Below are 22030 nucleotides of genomic sequence, written 5' to 3' on the forward strand. Positions count from 1 at the left end.
ACATTATGAAGTACCTCACATACATACAACTAGAACCCCAGGAAAGGAAGAATGAAAGCAGCATAAAAAACAAATTGAAGAAATAATGGCCAAAAACTTCCAAAAGATGGTAGAAAAATTAAAGATTCAAGGAACTCAACAAACCCCCAAAAAGATAAACAAAAATAGAATCATTCCTAGATATACCACAGTCAAACTACAAAAAAAGCAGTCAGAGAAAAACTATGTGTTATGTATGAGGGAATAACAATAAATAACTGGATGACTTCTCACCAGAAACTATGAAAGCCAGAAGAGACTGGAAAAACATATTAAAAGCACCGAAGGGAAAAAAAAAGCTTTCATTAATAATTCTATATCCAGCTAAACTATCCTTCAAATATGCCCATGAAATAAAATATATTTTCAGTAAACAAAGACTGTTTTTTTGTTGCCAACAGAACTGCACTACAACAAATTCTAAAAGGAGTACTTTAGCCTGTAGGAAAAATGACACTGGATGGCAACTGGGACCTATATTAAAAACATTTTTCTAAATGGGGCACCTGCGTGGCTCCATTGGCTGGGCGTCCGACTTCAGCTCAGGTCATGATCTTGCGGTTCGTGGGTCCAGCCCCACATCAGGCTCTGTGCTGACAGCTCAGAGCCTGGAGCCTGCTTTGGATTCTGTGTCTCCCTCCCTCTCTCTCTGCCCCTCCCCCACTCACACTTTGTCTCTGTCTCTCTCAAAAATAAATAAATGTTAAAAAATGTTTCGAAAAAATTATTTTCTAAAGGTAAGTATGTGAGTAACTATTTTAACTATATTTTTGTTTTATTTTTTAATCTCTAAAAGATATAACTACTTTATTAAAAACTATTAATCAACATTAATAGGTTTATAAAATAAACAGATCTGATATATAACAATACTCTATGTAAATAAAATGAGGGGTAAACAAAAATACACCGTTGCAAGATTTCTATATTTTACCTGAAGTAATTCAATATTAACTCTAAGTAAATGGGAAAAGTTTAAGACGTATATGTAATCCTGGAGCAACATCTAAAAAATTTAAAATGCAAAAATATAGAACTAGAAAGCCAACAGAGAAATTAACATGAAATACTAAAAAACATCTGATTAAAATAAAAGAAGATATAAAGGAGGGACAGGGGAAAAAAAAAAAAAAAAAAAAACACAAAACACAAAACAAACTGCAAAAGGAAAGGCCTCAGTACAACCAAATCAATAAATAAATGTAAATGGACTAACATCCCAATCAAAACATAGACATTATTTTTCTTAGATGAAGGAGAGAAAGCACATTCACGCATTAGCAGGCAGGGGCAATGGGAGAGGGAGAGAGAACCTCAAGCAGGTTCCATGCTCAGCATAGAGCCAGATGTGGGCCTCCATCCCACGACCCAGGATCATGACCTGAGCCGAAATCAAGAGTGGGACCCTCAACTGACTGAGCTACCCAGGTGTCCCAAAAGCACTGGGGTAAAAGCACTTTTTTTTTTTTTAATTTTTTTTTTCAACATTTATTTATTTTTGGGACAGAGAGAGACAGAGCATGAACGGGGGAGGGGCAGAGAGAGAGGGAGACACAGAATCCGAAACAGGCTCCAGGCTCTGAGCCATCAGCCCAGAGCCCGACGTGGGGCTCGAACTCACGGACCGCGAGATCGTGACCTGGCTGAAGTCGGACGCTTAACCGACTGCGCCACCCAGGCGCCCCAAAAAGCACTTTTAAGACTAGATTTAAAACCAAAGAGTCAATTGTATGCTGTCAATAAAATATATGCTTCAAATAATAAAGACATAAACAGACTAAACATAAAAAGCTACAAAGAATGTATTCCATGCAAACAGTAACTATAATAAAAATGAAGTGGCTATATATTAATATCAAACAAAATAGACTTCATAATAGATATTAGTGAAGACAATGGGAACTTCAAAACAATAAGATGGTCAATACATCAGATGGGTAGAACAATTATAAATATAGATTTGACTGATAACAAAGCTTCAAAACACATAAAGTAAAAACTGATAGAACTAAAATGAGGAAAAGATTAATTCATAATCATAAAGTCTTCAACAAACTCTGAAATTGATAGAACTAGACAAAAAATATCAGTAACAGTGCAGAAAATCTGAATGATATTATCAATCACCTTAACCCAACTGACATTTCCAGAACACTAAACCAATACCTGCAGAATACACACATTCCTTCAAGTCCACAGGGAATGTCTACCAATATAGACCATATACTGGGCCATTACACAACTCTCCATAGTTTTTAGAATATTAAAATGTAACGGACTACATTCTCATATGCAACAATTCAACTAGAAACCAAAAAATAAATAAATAAATAAATAAATAAATAAATAAATAAAACATCTGGAATAGCCCCCAAATATCTGGAAATTAAAAACCACTTTAAAACAACTCATAAAAATGACAACGTAAACTAGAAAATATTTGAACTGAATAATAATGAAAAGTGGTAAACTGATAAGACAGACTTCATCAAACTATTAAAATGTTTGCTCTTTGAAAAATACTGTTGTGCCAAAATGAAAATGTTTTCCAATACATTATCTGATAAAGAACTTACATCTATAACATGTGGAGAAACCACGAAGCTCAATAATAAGCAAATGGCCCGGTTAAAGAAATGGACTAAAATATTTAATGACTCTCATACATTGTTGCAGGCAGTATCTATATAATTATTCTAACAGAAATAGTTTTATTCTCTCTCTAAAACTAAGCTAATCAAGCAACAGCAGTTATTAAAAAAAAAAAAAAGATCTAAGGTGTACTTCATGAAGCAGACCATCAGGACCCCCTGTGGTACCATCAGACTTATACATTCAGTGGCCAATAACCAAGGCAAACTGGAGTTCGAGAAGGGTCAGTCCTGAAACGGTTTCTTTCTGAAACAGAGAAGCTGTCCCCTGAAGACAGAACCAAATGCTGTGAGCAGAATGAGGCCATTAAGGCAGTCCATGATGCCATGGCACAGGAAGGCCAATGTCGGGGAGATTACAAAGTGAATTTTCATGGTGGATGGCCATCTCTATGAACTTGATGGATGAATGCCTTTTCCGGTAAACCAGCTGCGAAGGTCTGCAGAGAATTCACTGAGGGTGAGCAAGGGGGTCCGCTTTTCTGCTGTGGCACTCTGCAAGACAGCCTGACGCCCTAGGGGAGGGACATAGCTTTTATCACCCCTCTTCCGTTCAGCATGGAACCTGTCCCCACAATGCAGTCTAAAATGTTTCAGTACTTGTGGAACACAGCTGTTCTCCTTTGGTTTTGCAGATACCCTCTTACCCTCATCCACACCCAAACACCAGCAGAGTTCAGCTGTCGATCAAGCAAAGTTTGATATAAGCTTCAGATGGCGAAGCATTCTCCCCCAGTGTAGGTATTGTACCTCAATAACTAATGTTTTAAATGGCTACTTTGGTTTGTACCTGTAAGTTAAGGCCTTGGATGTGGTTTAATTGTCCTTAAAAGAAATGAAACTTTTCTGCTGATTAATATAAAAAATTGAAAAAAGAAAAAGTTTTAATTGGCAATGTATACCAGAAGTCTGTATTTTCTTTATTTAATTTTCTACTGGTTTGGTACTTCCCAAATGCAATAAATTGTTGAGTAACTAAAAGTCAATTGCCACTTAAAAGATCAGCTCATGGATGAAAACAACATGACCCAGGAAGCAGCTTCAGAGAACTTTCCACCAAATTCGTGGAATTCATCAAAAATGAAGAGGAAGCAGAAATCCAAGCACCTTAGTCTGATCATCGGACTCAGCTTGACATCTTAAGGTCCTCCCCTTCACTCTGAGGTCTGGGTCTGCTTTGGGAAGAACGAGGCAGCCACAACCAACCTGTACTTCATCCTCACAAAACGATGCCCTGGTTTATCGCTGCTACAAGGTGCAACAGAAGGCGCTGGAGAGATAAGGTCACACGCTCCTTTCACCCCATTGCTGTGGTTCTCACACATCACGGTGGGATCTGTTAACCATTTTCACTATGAGTAGGATGTCTATGGCACAAATGATACTGCGACAGATTTAAGACCAGCCATTTATTAGAAAATGAAAGAGGGGGGCACCTGGGTGGCTCAGTTGGTTAAGCGTCCGACTTTGGCTCAGGTCATGATCTCACAGTCCATGGTTTCGAGCCCCGCATCAGGCTCTGTGCTGACAGCTCAGAGCCTAGAGCCTACATCAGATTCTGTGTCCCCCCACTTCTCTCTTTGCCCCTCTCCTGCTCATGCTCTGTCTCGCCCTGTCTCTCAAAAATAAATAAATGTTAAAAAAAAATGTTTAGAAAGTGAAAGAGGAAGTTTCCCTTCCATTTTAATTATTCTCTGGATCCCTTGGTCTATCAAAAATAAATGACTAAAGAACGGAGCCACTTGAAAAAGTAAAATGGTGCACTGAAATCCAAGAGTAAACGGCTATGGTGATCAAAGGAGCGGAAAGACACGGGTACTTAAGTGTGTATGACTGACCTTGACAAATAATTAACTAAAGGAGTTGTTTGCATGGGAAACTGTTCATCTCACACTGAGCTGGGGGGAAAAAAGGGAGAAATGTGCAGATTTACTCCATTCTGGACAGGTAGATCAAACACACAATATGAATGTAGCTCAATACCACAATCAGCCTTTCGATCCCCTGAGAAAAACACTTAACTCAAGAGAACAGCGTCTCTGTGGTGGTGGTTCCCTGGGAAACTTCATTCTTGCTAAAATTTAGAACTCAGTAAGAACTAAAGGAGAGAGCTGGGACCATTTGGATTAGAGATGTTGACAGCCTTTAAATATTCAAGAAACTATTAAAGAAAGCAACTTTAAAGACGAGAGCAATCCCTGAGGCAAAGTGGTCCTAGTATCACACTCACTTCTTGTCACAGCCCCTAAAAAATAAGTCCCAGTATTTTACCCTAACCTTATTATCATGGCCGACCTCCCCCTCTTCTGAGGTAATGTCTATAAATCTTGGCATCCAGTGTGTTTTTTTCGCCACATGTCAGCTGTTAGCAATGGTATTTTTCCTGACAGCTAATTGGTAACATTAAAGAAAAGAAACGAAGAGCGCTGTGCTTGCAAAGTCATTTTACACCATTAACAGCAATAAGCATTTTATGAGGGACATGGCAGTGCCTGCGAATCAAAAGGACACGCTTTTCACCCTATTTGCCAGTAGACTGAGAATTGAGAAAATGAAATCCATACCTTGGGTTTATTTACAGGACAGCTGAATTAGCAACACTTCCTGTGCCAGAAGATTCTCTCCAAGGAACACTTGTGCTAAGGGGGGGTCCTCCGCAGCAGGCAGACATCGAGAGCCTCCCTCACCCCGAGGGCCACGTGTCCCTTACCTTTCCTTTTGGTTGTGTAAAACCCAACAGCTGCTCCATCCCGCCACAGAATTTTCGCTTGCTCCTTCACAGGGTGAGGTAAAAAAAACATGTCCCCATCATCCAAATTTCTCTCCAATCTTCCAAAAATAACGACGTTGAGAATGAAAAGCACAATCCTTTCCCCGAATGACTGAACCTTTGAGGTGGCGGGGGGGGGGGGGGGGGGGGGGGGAGAAAAAGAAAGAAAAAACAAGCAAGTGAGAGAGGAAAATCACACGCGATAAATTTTGCACTTGGAATCAACCCACGCTTCGGGGCCAGGTGTGTGCGCCATCATTACAGGATTCCTTCCGTGCTCAGGAGCCAAACTGTGAATCATAATTTCTCACAGAGGTTTTCACAACCCTGACCTTTCGCACCCATCGGCCTCCAGGAGTGAGGGGCAGTGCCAGAGGGGCCTCCTGGGTCCCCAGGGCCACAGATGTGGAATGTAAATAGAAAGAGAGAACAATCCTTTGCTGGTCAACAAAACAGGAAGTTACCTCTGGAAGGGGCCAGGCAAGCCAATTCAGCAGATTGACTAGACATGTCTGGAAATCATCCCACCCTCCGTTTTTAACAACCGCCCCAGAATTCTGACCCTCAGAAGGAGGATAAAGAATTGGGGAAGATCAATGGCTACACCAAAAGCAGACGATTTTCAATGGCTTGTGATGTGATAGATTTGGAGCACACACCAGAGTCCCAATCTCAGAGACTTACTGGGAGTCAAGGCTCATCTTGTGGCTCATCTTGTTCTAAGGCAGTAACATGAAACCACTTCTTGCCCATCGCAATGTCACAAGTGAGGCATTTGTATGCGGTCAAGGTCAGGCCCACACAGAGTTTTAGCATTAACAAGTCAAAATGACTTTACACTCCTCTGCCTGTTAAAATCTTCTGCATTTGTATAGCCCACAGGTGGCAAATATGTGGCATAAACGGAGGCGTCCCACTCCTACACCCACGGCAGACATAGCTAATCGATCCCAGTCTGTGCGACTGAGCCCGGATACGGTCAGAGTCCTAACTGCAGTCCTCTGGGCAACCACCAGCAAACACTTGGGATGAACCCAATCGACTATCAATGAACAGAAAGCACTGCACTCTGACAAGACCGCTATGTGACAGCCTATGTGTGTGGGTATTGGTCACCCCGTCCTATGCGTCACCACGAGATCAGCAATGCCATTAACTGGCCCGTGACTTCCACCCACAAGCTCCCATTCCATTGTCACCACACGCCAGGGAGATCCTGATTCATAGGTAAGGAAACTGAAACTCAAAGAGGGTAAGTGACTACATGTATCGATTTCCCTGCCTCATTCCAAAGAGGACTTATGACAGCTGAATGAGGGCTCTGCCAGAGACAGGCAGGCTCAAAATAGGCCAGAGCTTCTGAGTCCCAGGCCAGTGCACCTGCTATAGCCCAGCTCACGGTTCCTTTCTGCATCTTCATGCATTAGAGCTAAGACTTGGCAGGGGCACCTAGGCAGCTCAGTTAAGCGCCCAAGTCTTGATTTCGGCTCAGGTCATGATCTCACGGTTTCATGAGTTCGAGCCCCGGGTCCAGCTCTGTGCTGACAGTTGCAGAGGGATTCCCTGTCTCCCTCTCTCTCTCTCTCTCTCTCTACCTCTCCCCCACTTGTGCGCACTCTCTCTCTCTCTCAAAATAAATAAACATTTAAAAAAAGAAAAAGAACTAAGACTTTGGGAAAGTTTCACATAAGTATCTATGCTTAGTTTTATATTGAATACTTTACCCCTTAAAGTTTTATCATCATCACCATCATCACCATCATCATCGTCATCTATGATACTGACTTTACAGCCCAGATTTGTGGGGAGCTCTTTAGCAACACCCAACCTCTTTGAGCCTCCGTTTCCTCCAGTGGTCAAGGGAGAAGATTGCCTAAGTGGTCCTTAAAACACTTGTTTTGGGGGGAGGGGAGGGGAAAAAAACACTTGTTTGCAAGTGTTCTGATAATAAAAACAAGGCAGCTTGCAGCACCCTAGCAAATGGCACAAAGTGTTCAGTGCCAATAAACTTATTAATTGGTCCAGAATGCAAAATAGTTCACCCTCATCTGGAGCCAAATCTTAAATGAGAAAAAGCTTTGTGAAAACCACACCAGCTTAACTCTGAGAAGCCACCCCAACTTTGTATCTCAGACAGTAGCAGGCCAAATCAAGTTCAGACTTTAAGAATAACTCGCTGGTCACGCAAAACCTGAGTGGGGTGATGTGGGAGGTTATATTTTTCAACTTACAAAGCCAAAAAGTTCAGAGGAAAGCCAGAAGAGAAAAGCAGATTGCATCTGGCAAAAGGGAAATATCCAATCAAAAACTGGCAGGAGAAAAAGGAGAAAAAGAAAAGGCACTTAATTCGTCCAATTTCATTACAGGGGGGAAAAAAAATGGGTGACATGTGATTCTGACTTAGAAACATTTCTGAAAATACAAAACTGAGATCCAATTCTAATCCCTCAATTAGGAGCACTAATTATGTTAACAGAAAGAACATTAACCTTTTTTTTTTTTTTTGGTAATTTACAAAGAAGAGCTGGCTAAGAAACAAATTGTGATTAAAAGAAAAAAATAAATAAATGTCAAGACCTGAAGTTCTACAAATGGAAAGGGAAACTATCCACAGACAGTTGGGGACAGCTAGATCTTTACAACATGGTTCATTAAGTGCAAGTAACATCCAAGCTTCTTTCTGTTCACAACATAGGCCACATTTTCAGAAAATTTGGGGTTTTCTTCATCTAAACACAGAAGAATTGACACATGGAAGAAGTGACCACTCTTGTTCTCGAAAAAAAAAAAATGATTTAAAGAGCAAATCAGACTCCTCCTGGCATTCAGAACACCCAGCCACTAAATACCATTGGCCCACCTGTGGAAAGGGACCAGCAACCAGCATAGAAACACAAACGGGTACACCAGGCCACCCCACTGGGTCCCCCACACACATTTGCTGAATCTCAAGCCGCTTGCCAGTTTGGGGGCGGGGGGGACGGTGGGACCCTTTCCAAAACACTATCTTTTCAGTCAGTTAAAACCGGACCTGAAAAATCCTGCTGTGTACAATTTGGGCGTAACCAGAGGGCATTATGCTAAGTGATATAAGTCTGACAAAGACAAATATTGCATGATCTCACGTGCGTGTGGAATCCGAAAAAGCCGAACTCCTAGGAACAGAGAATACAATGGCGGTGACCAGGGGCTAGAGGTGGGAGAAAAGAGAAGATGTTGGTCAAAAGGTACAAACTTCCAATTGTACGATGAATAAGTTCTGGGAATCTAGTATACAGCATGATCACATATATAGCTAATAATACTGTATTATATTAAAGTTGCTAAGAGAATAAATCGTAAATGTTCTCATCACCAAAAAATGGCAGTTATGTAATGGAACGCAGGCGTTAGCTAACGCCATGGTGAGAATCATGTTGCAATATGTAAGCGTATCAGATCAACACGTTGTACACCTCAAACTTACACAACGTTTATGTCAGATGTACCTCAATAAAGCTGGGGAGGGGGGCAGGCATGAAAAAGGCAACTCACAGGCTGGGAAACAGTATTTGCAAATCGTATCTGCAATGTATGCAATAAGGACTTGTGCCCAGAATATATGAAAAAGTGTTTACAACTCAACAGTAAAAAGCCAACCAACCAATTAAAAAGGGGGCCAAGGAGGGACACCTGGGTGGCTCAGTCGGCTGAGTGTCCGACTTCGGCTCAGGTCATGATCTCACAGCTCGTGGGTTCGAGCCCCGCGTCGGGCTCTGTGCTGACAGCTCGGAGCCTGGAGCCTGCTTCGGATTCTGTGTCTCCCTCTGTCTCTCTGCCCCTCCCCCACTCGTCCCATGTCTCTGTCTCTCAAAAACAAATAAGCATTAAAAAAAAAATTTTTTTTAATAAAAAGGGGGCCAAGGATTTCAATAGACATTTTCCCAGAGAGGATATACGAATGGCCAACAAGTACATGAAAAAATGTTTAACATCCTTAGCCAGAGACATACAGATCAAGACTACAATGAGATACCACTTCACACTGGGTAGGATAGATAACATTAAAAAAAAAAAAAAAAGACAGTAACAAGTATCAGGGACACATGGGAAGATGGACACCCTCAGACGTTGCCAGTGGGAATGTAAGGCGGTCCCACTTACCAGCAGTTCCACTCCTAGGTCCATACCCAAGATGACTGAAAATATATGTCCTCGCAAAAACTTACACCCAGATGTTCATAGTGGCATTATTCAAAATGGCCAAAAAAAACTGAAACAACTCAAACGTCTACCAACAGATAAATGGATGACCAAACGTGGTCTATCCATGCAGTGGGATAATACTGAGCCACAAAAAGGAATGAGGTCTGACACGTGCTACCGTGTGGAATAACCTTGAAGACTTCATGCTCCGTGAGAGCAGCCGGACACAAAAGACTGACTACCTAGTGTATGATTCCATGGATGTGAAATGTCCAGAATGGACAAATCCGTAGAGGCAAAAAGCAGATTCATTGCCAGGGGCTGGGTAAAGAGAGAAATGAGGGGTGACTGCTGATGGGTAAGGGGTTTCCTTTTGGGGTGATGAAAACATTCTGGAATCAAGTAATGGTGACTGGTGTCCAACTCTGTGAAAATACTGAAAATCACTCAATTATATGCTTTGAAAGGGTGCAATTTAGAGTACACATTTATCCGCTCATTTTCTAAACCAAACCTGAAAGAATATTGATAATTCATTTAGTATTTACAGGACCCAATGAGGGAGATCACGTGGACTGTGGCACCATTTCAAGACTGCCAAGAAGCACCTACGGAATGAAGACAAGTGTGCCAATCAAATGAAAACAGGCAGACGTGACATAAACAGTCTAAATTCTTCACTAGTTACTACCTTTTTCCTCAGCTTCTGCCCGAGCCAAACTTCAGTGGAGTGATTGCCACAGGGACTCCGAGGAGCTGCTGGGGCACCTGCCCTTACCCCTGCCATCCTAGGTTTTGGCTTTACAACTGCTCTAAAAAACCACAGCCCGTCAAAGACCTCCATGCCCAATCTCAAAGAGACTAGAGTTTATGTCCGGTTAAATCACTTACTAGCTGTGTGGCTCAGCCTCAATGTGTTCATCTGCAAAACCAAAACCTTTAAGGTTCTAAAAGTAGATAATCCCCACAGAGTCTGAGGTAACACATAGGTGAGTACCTAACACAATGTCTGACGCATGGTAAGCACCAATAGACAGCACTTGGATGCAATACGCAGAACTCTCCTACACACTAGAGAGATCGTTTAGATTAAAGTTTTAAAACCAAGACACGAAGGGCCACTCAGGAAGATAAGAGAGATTTGCCAATAGCCAGATGTCTGTTGCACAGGACATTTATTACTTTTTTCCTACACGACATTTATTACTTTCTTCCTACCGGCAGGGTATTCTAGATTGAAAAGATGTTGCAGTCCTAACTTTCGAATGTGACTTATTTGGAAAGAGGGTCTCCAGATGATCAAGTTAAGATGATGAGGTCATGGGTTGGGGGGAGGGCGCCTGGGAGGCCCAGTCGGTTAAGCATCCGACTTCGGCTGTCATGATCTCGCGGTTCGTGGGTTCAAGCCCCACATCGGGCTTTGTGCTGACAGCTCAGAGTCTGGAGCCTGCTTTGGAGTCTGTGTCTCCTCTCTGCCCCTTCCCTGCTCATTCTCTGTCTTTCCCTCTCAAAAAAAAAAAAAATGAATAAACATTAAAAAAAAATGTTAAGAAAAAAAAAAAAGACAAGGTCATTAGGGTGGGCCCCGATCCAATATGGCTGGTGTCCATATAGAAAGGGGGGACCTGGACAGACACAGACCCACACCAAGGGAAGATGACCGTAAGTCCAGGAACACTTGAGGCCACCAACAGCTAGGACAGAGGAGTGGAACAGATTCTCTCCCGTGGCCCTCAGGCTTGTAGCCTCAGGGGACTGTGAGACCATACATTCCAGTTGTTTCCGCCCTAGGAGACTAATCCACAAAGGGAGACTGCTTCCGATTATTAACACGATAATAAGCACAGTGCCTTGAAACCTGTTTTGCAATAGCCATGGAAATTTACATGCCCTCACCTTCATCAGACCTTCTCGGGCAGGATCAGAGGTTCGCAGCACATCTTCGGTGGCCCACCAGGCCTCCTGTATGTAAACAGCCACAACTAAAGAGAAAGCCAAGAGAAAATGATGATGTGCACACAGCCATGAGGCCACCGGAGAGGCGGTTTCAACATCACGCAACCTCCAGAGAGGCTCAACGGAGGAGGATGTGTGGGTAACGCGGGCGATAACTCTAGAACGTGTTCTCTGACAGCACTGAGCAGGACAGAGTGACCCCTCTCACCTGAAGGGGACTCCACAGAGATCTTCACAGATGGCCCATTGCCGGCTCCAAAACGAGATATAGGTGTCCCCATGCTACTGGGCAAAACACGCTACACACCACACTGCTCACAAATTCGATGGCCAAGAATTACATTTTTTTTTTCCTTCAAGGTCCAATTATGGGCTGCAACTCAGAACTCCCCACTTAGTCAAATCCAACATTATGGCAGGGCATCAAACACACCATCTTCTCGTTGCCCTCAGCACCGGGCTTGGCCCCGGCTTTTTTTCCATGATTTTTTTTTCCCCTTCTCACAGTGAAACTGTCACTTGCGTTTTTCTGAGGACACCAGTGCTCTGAGAGGTAAAGTAACCTGAAGGCAGCGAGCTGGGGGGGGGGGGGGGTCCGGGGGTGGGCCACCCTTGGGCCACTGGACTCCAAGTACAGTGCTCTCTCGCAGAGGCCAGAAATGAGTCAGCTGTTAGAATATGGGGTGGCGGGGGTGCCTGTGAATAAGGAGGCTCTGGGGCTGGATCTGCAGAAGGAAGAGACATCTCTCCTCCAACCACTCCTGCCCCACCCCACCCCAGGCTACACAGCCCCTGAAGCTTGTGGATTCTGCCCACTCCATGTTCGGACGTGGGCCCTGCTACTTACTCTAAGGGTGACTTTGGAACACCTCAACCTCACTGAGCCCCAAAATCATCAGAGTTGCCCAAAATGATCACCTGAGGTGGCTGACAAGTTCTGATGAGGATCGGACGGAAACACCCAGCACAGGGCCAAGTGACAGCTAATAGACGTCTGCCTCCTCCCCCGCTCCATGCTGCTGCCACCTCGTGATGGGCCCCATGCCCTCCTAGCCAGCCCCAGATGCCAGCAGGGTCCAGGCCACCATGCACAGAAGACCATGACAGTACCTCACCTGGCCCTCCCTACTGAGTGGTCACTCCAAAGGCAAATCCAGTCATGGCCTCTGCCTCTTGCCCCCCTGCTGGGCAACCCTCCTTTCCTTGCTTAAGGATTCCATTTAAACACCAAAGTTACTTTGATTGTTTTCTGGTTGTTGTTGTTTTGTTTTGTATTTATTATTTTTTTAATTTTTTAAATTTATTTTGAGAGAGTGCATGCAAGACAGACAGCACAGAGGGGGAGGGAGGGAGAGACAGAGAGAGAGAGAGAGAGAGAGGAGAGAGAATCCCAAGCAAGCTCTGTGCTGAAAGCACAGAGCCTGACTCGGGGCTCAATACCATGAACCGTGAGATCATGACGTGAGCTGACATCAAGAGTCCATCACTTAACCGACTGAGCCATCCACGCGCCCCTGTGGTCTTTTATTTTTTAATTAAGAGCATTCTTTACAGCAGTTTTATTGGGTTCATAGCAAAATTGAGAGGAAGGTGCACAGACTTCCCAGGCACCCCATGCGCGCACATCTGCACAGTGTCCCCCACTGTCACTATCTGTACCATTGCGGGAACATTTGTCACAACTGATGGAACTACACTGGCACATCATAGTCCCCCAACATCTATAGTTTACATTAGGGTTCACTCTTGTTATACAGTCTGTGTGTTGGACAAATGTGTAATGACATGCATCTCTCATTATGGTATCCTACAGAGTATTTTCACTGCCCTAAAAATTCTCTGGTCTTCATCGACTGACCCCTTCCTCCTACCCCTGCTCCACCCCTGGCACTGACTTTTTTTTTACTGTCTCTATACTTTTGCCTTTTACAGAATGTAATATAGTTAGAATCATACAGTATGCAACCCTTTTCAGACTGGCTCCTTTCACATAGTAATATGCCTTTAAGATTCCTTTCTTGTCTTCTCATGGCTAGAGATCTCAAAAATCTTTTTTTTTTTTAGATCTTTTTTTTTTTTTCCAACGTTTATTTATTTTGGGGACAGAGAGAGACAGAGCATGAACGGGGGAGGGGCAGAGAGAGAGGGAGACACAGAATCGGAAACAGGCTCCAGGCTCTGAGCCATCAGCCCAGAAACAGGCTCCAGGCTCTGAGCCATCAGCCCAGAGCCTGACGCGGGGCTCGAACTCCCGGACCATGAGATCGTGACCTGGCTGAAGTCGGACGCTTAACCGACTGTGCCACCCAGGCGCCCCTCAAAAATCTTTTTAGCACTACATAATATTCCACTGTCTGGATGGACCACACAATTTCCCCTCTGATATCTTTTTTATACCCCCTTTTATTAAATTGCCATTTTTTAAAAACTTTTTTTCATGTTTATTTATTTATTTTAAGAGAGAGGGAGAGGGAGAGCATGAGTAGGGAAGGGGCAGAGAGAGAGAGAGAGAGAGAAGAGAGAATCCCAAGCAGGCACCATGCCATCAGCACAGAGGCTGACATGGGGTTTGATCTCACAAACTCAAGTTCATGACCTGAGCTGAAATCAAGAGCCAGACACTTAACTGACTGAGCCACCCAGGCACCCCAAATTGCCATTTTTATGCCAGTTTCTCAACCCTGAGGGGTCCAGAAGCCACACAGTAAAACGATGCACCTTCCCAGTCAGATCTTTTTAGCTGAAGATGTGGAGGAAAATGACATGGAATAGAAAAGAAAAGTCACTCGAACATTCATTTAAGGTTCAAGACTTTGAAACCAATTTTGTGGGCCCATCAGGTTAAGCTGCTGCCACCTTCTTCCCTATTGCTCTCTGCTCTTTGAGGAACTTAAGTAGAAAACTATGAAGACCAAGTTACAGTGACTTTAGTGAGTTATTAAGCATGAACTCTGCCCAACCAGCCCCTCCTCCCCAAAGACCAAGAGTATCTAATCCACTATGTCAGTGTCATATCATTGTTGAGTTACATCATCAACAATCGTTCCAAAACTGCCAGCTGCGAGAGAAGGGCCAATTAAATGCCTGACACCCGCCTTCATTTATTCAATTAAAGTCATGTTCAAAATGGCACCTACTAGAACTTACAGGAGGTTTATAAAGCCATAAGGATTATTTTCCTGCTTAACAAGGTGAATCAATAAAGGATGTTCCATTTACTAATGCAGTGTATTACCGTAATACAGATGTTCAATTTGCTAAGACAGTTTCAAACAGGGAATGTGTGATGATTTGGCGTTTGTGTGGTGCCTTGCAAATTTCACGGTGTGCCGCAGAGCATTAATTAGTCACACAGGTTGTCACAAAATAGATTGAACTGGTGGTTGTTCGGGGGTTTTTGTTTTGTTTTGTTTTGTTTTTTCCCAAAACTAATCTTAAGCTGCTAAGGATACATAACAACGAGGGTGAAGTCCAATCAAATTCAACACACCTAAAGTAAATTGTCCTCCAAATCAACTCTTTTTAAAAACAGAATCGGCCTTCTGGAAACCAGCAGCTTTTGATCAGAAAAGTATATCTAGTCAAGAGGAACCAGGAGGACAGAGTGGTGTCAGGGCGCAGGGAGAGAGACTACAGCCAGCTCAGCAAGGACAAAGGACGGATCCTGGGGACTGACAGGCACTGCAGAGCCAGCCTCAGGGCATCACTTCTGAGACCCTGAAGCCAGCAAGTTCCAAGAGTTAGAAAGTGGAACCCACACACCTGTGGTTTTAAAAGAAAATGTGATCAGCATCCCTCGGGCTCTCTCCCATCGAGGGCCTGAGCAGAGACTGGACATCGCAGAAGGCTGTGCAGTGGTGACAACAGTCAAGAGGACGTTACTAGTTAAAGGCCAGCCTCACTGCATGGATTTAACTTCCCTGCCCCCCTGAGCGACAGGCGACGTGCACCACAAAGAAATGTCAGTAATGGATTCTATTCTGTGAACACTCCACGGTTTCCCAAACAAGTTAAGACAGTGAGGTCTCTAAGGCTACTACCTCCCAGTGGCCCGGCTTCATGGCAACTCAGCGTGGTCAAACTGCATTCGACTACCCGTGGCCGAGCTCCTGAATGCATGAACAGTGCTGTCTGTCCTAGGCCCTCAGAGGCCGATGCGTAAATCCCCATTCTTGCCCTTGGGAGGTGGCAGCCTTCGGAGGAAGGAGTGCTAAACAAGCTGCTCCGATACAGGCCGGGGCACGAAAGGTGCCAGAGTCCAGACGGGAGCCAACGCATCACCAGGACCCAGAGGAGAAAGGCAATTCTGCAGAGGGGTGTTGGGAAAGCATCCCCAGGGAATTCAGACAGCTTGGGTTCTGGATCCGTGGGTAAGGTTTCAACAGGCAGAGACAACAGGCAAGGGCACTGCAGGCAGAGGCACAGAGCCCTACAAGTCCGAGGCCATACTCAGGGCACCTCAAGTAGTAGGGATAGCTGCAACGAGGCCTAACCCATAGAAAGACAGGGCTGTAAACGTTGGTTACAACAAGGTTCCAGGATAGAAAGCTAATATACAAAAGCCAAATGCTTTCCTATATACCAGCAATGAACAAGTGGAATTTGAAATTAAAAACACAATGCCATTGACATCAGCACCCCCCAAAATGAAATACTTAGGTATAAAGCTAACAAAATATGCACAAGATCTAAGAGGAAAATCATAAAACTCTGACAAACAGAATCAAAGAACTAATAATGAGACATTCTACATTCATGGATAAGAACTCAATATTGTTCGGTGCCTGCGTGGTTCAGTCGGTTAAGTGCCAACTTCGGCTCAGGTCATGATCTCGCGGTTCATGAGTTCGAGCCCTGCATGGGTCTCTCTACTATCAGCTCAGAGCCTACTTCAGATGTTAATAAACATTAAAAAGGCGGGGGGGGGGGGAGCGCCTAGGTGGCTCAGTTGGTTAAGCATCCGACTTCTGCCTAAGTCATGATCTGGCCATTCCCAAGTTTGAGCACCGAATCGGGCTCTGTACTGGCAGCTCAGAGCCTGGAGCCTGTTTCCAAGTCTGTGTCTCCCTCTCTTTCTCTGCTCCTCCCCCATTCATGCTCTGTCTCTCTCTCTCTCAAAAATAAACATTAAAAAAATTTCTTCAATAAAAAAAAAAAGACAATGACTCAATATTGTACAGATGTCAGTTCTTCCCAATACGATCTTTTGGTTCAATGCAATCCCAATCAAAATCCCAACAAGTTATTTTGTGAATAGCAACACTGATTCCCAAGTTTAGAGGGAGAGGCAAAAGACCCAGAATAGCCAAAACGAGATTAAAGGAGAACAAATTTGGAGGAATGACACTCACTAACTTCAAGACTTACTACAAAGCTACTTAAAGCTTTATAGTATCCATATATATAAATATATAAAGCTTACTATAAAGCTGTAATCAAGACAGTGTGATTTTGGTGAAAGAAGAGACAATGAAAGAAAGATGAATGAAAGGTGAAAGAAAGATCAGTGGAACACAATGGAGAACTCAGAAATAGTCCCCCATAAATATAGTCCACTGATCTTTGACAAAGGAGCAAAGGCAATACAATGGAACAAAGATAGTCTTTTCAACAAATGGTGCTGGTACAATTAGGCATCCACACACACAAAAATGAAGCCAGATACAGACTCCTCACTCTTAATAAATACCATCTCAACAAAACATAGACGTTATTCACTCACCAGTCTCTAACAGACTTCCGTGCCAGTGGAGAACAAGATGACAGAAACATTTAGATACGGCCCTGTGCACCTGTGTAGGGAAAAAACTACAGACGTCAGAACCAGATGGGGTTCAAATTCTGGCTTCTCCAATTCCTAGTTATATGACCTTCAGCCAGCCTTGAGCCCCCACCTGTCAAATGGAGACCACAACATCCTCTCACCTGGTCATTCGCAGGTTAGGTGAATGAGTCCACCTCACCAAACTGCTTTTCCTCAGGTGTTTGAAGCTTGTCAGTGGTTTCCAGAAACTTCCTCCACTTGCTTCAAGTGGTTCTCTGGGATATCAAATAAGCATGAAAAGCCCTTTTGTCACTTGTTGGCTTTTGTCAATGAGATAATGGAAACTGCTTCATAACACTCCCGTGTCTTCCTGGAAACTCCCATTCCAAACTTCCTGCTCTGGTTTGCAAGGAAATGTCTGTCTTTCTTTCTCCAGCTTGACCTCTACTATCCTGTCTGCTCCCTCAAGTGGATACAGGTTTGTACCCACCACATTTTCTCGTGGCCGTTCCTTTCTCTGTCAGGGAGTGTTAAGCTGACCACCGTCTTCCTCACTTTCTCCTTCCAAGGCTGTTGAAGGAGCACCTCAGGCTCGATGAAGACACACATTTGAACCCACTCAGTGCCTGCTGACAAAATTTTTAAATTTTTTAAAGTGTCTATTTATTCGCGAGAGACAGAGAGACACAGAGCATGACCAGGCTAGGGTCAGAGAGAGAGGGAGACACAGAATCTGAAGCAGGCTCCAGACTCAGAGCTGTCAGCACAGAGCCCGACGCGGGGCTCGAACTCACCAACCGTGAGATCGTGACCTGAGCCGAAGTCAGACGCTTAACTGACTGAGCCACCCAGGCAACCCCTGACAAAATTTTTAAACCTTTCATCTTGCCTCCCAAGATCTCTTAAAGGAGCTAGGTCCTTTTTTGTTTAAACATGCTTTTTATAATGAATAAATAAGCAAAGCAATCATTGCTAACAGGTTGACAAGATTTTTCCATAGTACGGGTCAGGGAGCACTGGTTGTCACCTGTCCTTGAAAGGATGGATGGGCTGTGACAGAGGCGAGCATTCCTCACAAGGATTTTTTTTAATGTTTTTATTTATTTATTTATTTATTTATTTATTTATTTACTTTTGAGAGAGAGAGAGCGCAAGCGTGCACATAAGTGGGGGAGGGGCAGAGAGAGAGGGAGACACAGAATCCGAAGCAGGCTCCAGGCTCCGAGCTGTCAGCACAGAGCCCAATGCCGGGTTTGACCCCACGAACCGCGAGATCATGACCTGAGCCGAAGTCAGAGGCTCAGCTGACTGAGACCCCCAGGCGCCCCTTTCCTGAGAAGGATTTTGAGGCCACCTTCTAACTCAGCAAGGAGGAGCACTGTGAAAGGAGCACTATCATGGATGAGCAATACCCAGGGAGGAGGCAGGAGCACCTGTGGTTGTGCTCACCGTCCCTCCTCATCTGCCCCAACACACAGGCAGGCAGCAGGATGCACCCACATCATACACAGACCCTCCGAAGGTCACGATTCTGAAGCACATGTTGCTCATGTAACCCACACATTGAGTCACTATTGTGTGCAAAGCACATAATAAATCCACTCAAGGGATTAAATTTAGACTCTGGCTTAAGACACTGACAACTCCGAGGAGGAGACAATTGCCTGGGACGTGAAACGGAATACAGTGAAGTCAGATGGAGGCTGTGTGCTACAGGGCAGCAGAGAGGAAGAGGCAGGCATTCCCACTGAGGGGCTGGGAGAGTCTGCGGTGGAAGGCGCCCCCAGCAGGCCTGAAGGACGCGTCAGCCCAGGTAGGAAAGGGGGCTCCAGGTAGGGTAGGTGACGGGGCCTCAGAGATGTGAGAGGGCACAGCATGATGGGCAAGGACAGGAACTGCAGGGTGCCAGAGCTGACAGCGTGGGGAGAAGGGAGGCGGCCAATCAGGGAGGACTCAAGGGCCTACGTACTCTGCAGACCACTGCCAGCCACCATGCTTTGGAGAAAAAAAGGGGCACGACCCAGTTACAGTTTTAAAACAAGAACATGTACCACAACCACAGGTGCAAGCACTCACCAAGCATCTGGCACAGCGCCAAGGGCAGTATCTCAGTTAACGCTTGCATGGCTGATTCTTTTTTTTTTTTTCAGGTGAGGCTCAGAGGCGTTAAGAAACCTAGTCAAGGCCAGGTGCCCATAAACAGCAGCGTTGGGACTGGGTGTGAACCGAGTCCTGTTGGTTCCAGATCCCCCAATCTCCACGTGAAGGAGAGACAAAAGGACAGAGCCAAGGGCCAGGCCCCGACGAAAGCTGACAGAGTCAGAAAGAGAGGGATGATGGGGCGCCTGGGTGGCGCAGTCGGTTAAGCGTCCGACTTCAGCTCAGGTCACGATCTCGCAGTCCCTGAGTTCGAGCCCCGCGTCGGGCTCTGGGCTGATGGCTCAGAGCCTGAAGCCTGCTTCCGATTCTGTGTCTCCCTCTCTCCCTGCCCCTCCCCTGCTCATGCTCTGTCTCTCTCTGTCTCGAAAATAAATAAACGTTTAAAAAAAATTTTTTTAAACAAAAAGAAAGACAGGGATGAAAGATGAGGAGCAGACAAGAAAAAGACACTGTGACAAGAAAGGAGAGATCAGCATGGAAAGACCTTACTAGAGCGGATGCTTTAGGATTTCATTTTGCACTTCGGGTGAGGGAAGGGGCCTGCCACTTATTCAGCAAACAAGGACAAGGGCCAGGCACTGCACTTGGCATCAGCAGGGGCAGGACAGGTGACCAGGCTGTGACCACACACACCATGACCAGCACTCTCGGGCATGAGCGGCCATCACGCACCCACCCAGGGGCTGTGCGCTCATCCATTTGGGCTGACATGACAAAACACCACGGACTTGTACAGGCTTGTAAACAACAGAAACGTGTTTCTCGTAGTTCTGGGAGGCTGAGAGCGGGCTGCCAGCATGAGCAGGCTCTGGTGAGAGCCCCTTCCACATTCCAAACTGCTAACTTCTCGCAGTGTCCTTACACGGCAGAAGGGACAAGGCAGCCCTCTGGGGTCTCTTTAGTAGGGGCACTGATTCCCATTCATGAGGGTGGAGCACCTCCCCCAAACCCTACTTCCTAATGCCATCCCACTGGGTTTGGATTTCAACATATGAATTTACGGGGCACACGAATATTCAGACCAGCAGTCTTTCGGCAGGGGGGGTGGTGGGGGGGGGGGGGGGGGGGCTGGGGCAGAATGCCAATGAAAGTCCTGAGCCAGACTGGGCTTCAGAGCTGGAGGCTGTGGGGACCAGGCTGAGGTATTAGCTTCAGAAGTTTCTAGAATAGTCTGACCAATGAGAGACATAAACAGAGTAGTGTTTTAGAAAGAGAACAGTTGGGGTGGGGGGGAGGGGGTGCCTGGGTAGCTCAGTTGGTTGAACATCTAACTCTTCGTTTCGGCTCAGGTCACGATCTCACGATTCTTGAAGTCGAGCCCCACACTGGGCTCTGCGCTGTCAGTGTGGAGCCTGCTTGGGATCCTCTCTCCCCCTTTCTTTCACTTAGGTTGGTGTGATCTCTCTCTCAAAATAAATAAACTTAAAAAAATGCGGGGGGGGGGGGTGGCGCCTGGGTGGCTCAGTCAGTTAAGCATCCAACTTCAGCTCAGGTCCTGATCTCACAGCTTGAGGGTTCAAGCTCTGAGTCAGGCTCTGCGTTGACAGCTCAGAGCCTGGAGCCTGCTTCATATTCTGTGTCTCCCACTCTCTATGCCCCTCCCCTGCTTGTACTCTGTTTCTCTCTCTCTCTCTCTCTCAAAAATAAAATAATTTTTTTTTTAATTTTTGTAATGAAAAACAAAAAAGAGAACAGTTGGATTATGCCCAGGTAGGAGAAATTAGCCATTGTGAAGTTAAAAAAAAGAAAAGTTTGGGGCACCTGGGTGGCTCAGTCGGTTAAGCGTCTGACTTTGTTTGGCTCAGGTCATGATCTCATGGTTCATGAGTTCGAGCCCTGTGTTGGGCTCTGAGCTGACAGCTCAGAGCCTGGAGCCTGCTTTGGACTCTGTGTCTCCCTCTCTCTCTGCTCCTCCCCCGCTCATACTGTCTGTCTGTCTCTCTTTCTCTCTCAAATAAATACACATTTTTAAAAAAGTGTTGTTGTTGTTGTTTAAAAAAAAAAAAAGGTTGTTGGAGAAGGATCTCCCTGATGGGAGTGTAGAGAATGGTTTTAGGTGAAGCTGGAGGCAGGAAGAACAAGTGTTGATCCAGACAAGAAGTGAACAGGGGCTGACCACAGCAGTCAGGCTGGTAGGGAGGGAGATTCCCAGAGGACAGAAAACACCACCTGAGGAATCAAACTGGGCTAAGGCCGAAGAGACAGGGTGGGGCAGAGGTTGGCAGCCAGCTCTCAAGCCTGAGTGGAAGATGCAGGTGCCTTCCCCAGGAAGAAGTGAGGACAAGAGGAAACGGAAAGGCTTTAGTTTTGAAATGCTTGTTAAAGCTAACAAGGTCAAGGCAGCCAGCAGGCAGCTAGATACACAGCAGAGACACAGAGAAGGTTCCTGCCCCCGTAACATCATAGGAACCAAAGAGGAAAGGGTTTACACATGCACACACACACACACACACACACACAACACACACATGCACAACACACACACACACCCCCTATCTCCCCCCC

At 45.1% G+C, this 22030-nt stretch overlaps 1 protein-coding gene across 1 annotated transcript in view; it reads right to left on the reverse strand.

Moving 5' to 3' along the window:
* LOC121042473 (protein FAM169B-like) overlaps positions 1 to 22030 on the reverse strand; it is a 92626-nt gene that overhangs the window by 27195 nt on the left and 43401 nt on the right. The window contains exons 4-5 of the mRNA XM_040493770.1: positions 11542 to 11627; positions 5401 to 5578 (exon numbers count right to left, since the gene is read on the reverse strand). Coding sequence (XP_040349704.1) covers positions 5401 to 5578; positions 11542 to 11627 — 264 coding nt within the window. The remainder of the gene's footprint in view (positions 1 to 5400; positions 5579 to 11541; positions 11628 to 22030) is intronic.

Source organism: Herpailurus yagouaroundi, unplaced genomic scaffold (genome assembly GCF_014898765.1).
Source record: "Herpailurus yagouaroundi ecotype Mexico unplaced genomic scaffold, PumYag 185, whole genome shotgun sequence".
Lineage (NCBI taxonomy): Eukaryota > Metazoa > Chordata > Mammalia > Carnivora > Felidae > Herpailurus > Herpailurus yagouaroundi.